We start from the raw sequence: 1,120 nt of genomic DNA, 5'->3' as shown, positions 1-1,120 counted from the left end.
GCTGCGGTCGACTCTGAGGATCCCCGTACGCCGCCGCAGCCGCATCGCAGCCGCAGGGTGCCACCGCGGGTGGCCAGCCCGCCGCGCCTGCGGGCCCGGCCGCCGCCGCGCGCGTGCCGCCGCCGCCCAGCGGCGGCGGAGTGCGCGGCTGCTCCTTCACTGTCCCTAACCCGGGCAGGAAGCGTGGGCAGCAGCAGCGCGGCAAGGGCCGCGGTGCCAGGGGCCGTGCCGATGCTGGACCCCGTCTCGTTGACAAGAACGCGCTGTCCGCGCGCGGCAGCGGGCCCTCGCGCCAGTCGCGCTCGCCGTCGCCCGACTCTCCGCCCGCCAAGCGGGCCGCCTCCGCTGACTCGTCCGGCTATGAAACCGATACGCCGGACGAGGTGCAGCAGGAGGCGGTCCGCAGGGTATGCGGCGCGCTCGGCATGAGGGAGCAGTTCGAGGCGGCGATGGCGGCGGGCGAGCTGCTCGAGATGCTCGAGAGCTTGCCGCGAGGGGCGGTCGAGGCCTCTGTCCGACAGATGCGGGGTTACAACCGCACGGGCGAGTGGCCAGAGCCCATTCTCACCAGCCCTGCCCCGCAGCGCGGCCGCTCGCCAAGCCCCGTCGATGAGTGGTCAGATGGTTAGTGCCCGAGAGCGAGGGGTCCGGGGGGGAGCACAAACATAGGACGCCCAGCCTTGCCCTCGTGCCGCCGAGTGCGTATCCTATGCGAGAGAGATCCCCTGTGCCCTGTGCCCAGCCCTCTCCGCGCGGCGATGCGCCCTCCCCCCTCGCTTTTGCAAAATCCTGCAAAGGTGGGGACGTGTCTGTCCTCGACCCAGCCCTAGCTTGGGATGTCCGTTGTATTTATTTATTTATTACTGGCGCGGACTGGCACGAGAAAAGAAGAAATTTACGTCACAGGTACACCAAAAAAATTTCCGAAAAGAAGAGAAAGTCAGTCTTCCACCCATGTGCTGCACCTCTTTCGACACGCCCGACACGCCGACCTCCTCTCCCTCGAGCGTGCGCTTGCGTGACGAGCCGGCGGCATCCATGTGGCCTCGCAGAGCCTGGACGGGCTGCATGATGTCCGAGGCATCAAACTGCGACGAGCGATGCGCCGGCCTTCTTGCGC

General features: G+C 67.9%; 1 protein-coding gene across 1 annotated transcript; it reads left to right on the top strand.

Annotated features, from left to right (window-relative positions):
* Positions 1-39: 39 nt before the first annotated feature.
* EMIHUDRAFT_125503 (hypothetical protein) lies at positions 40-629 on the top strand (the record flags this gene model as incomplete). Its single annotated transcript, XM_005793182.1, has 1 exon — positions 40-629. A coding segment is annotated over one exon (590 nt), but the record flags the coding sequence as incomplete, so codon positions are not given.
* Positions 630-1,120: the final 491 nt, after the last annotated feature.

The sequence above is a fragment of the Emiliania huxleyi genome (assembly GCF_000372725.1).
Source record: "Emiliania huxleyi CCMP1516 unplaced genomic scaffold EMIHUscaffold_10211, whole genome shotgun sequence".
Taxonomy (NCBI): domain Eukaryota; phylum Haptophyta; order Isochrysidales; family Noelaerhabdaceae; genus Emiliania; species Emiliania huxleyi.
Note: the sequence above shows the minus strand (reverse complement) of the source record. Positions and strands in the feature narration are given on the sequence as shown.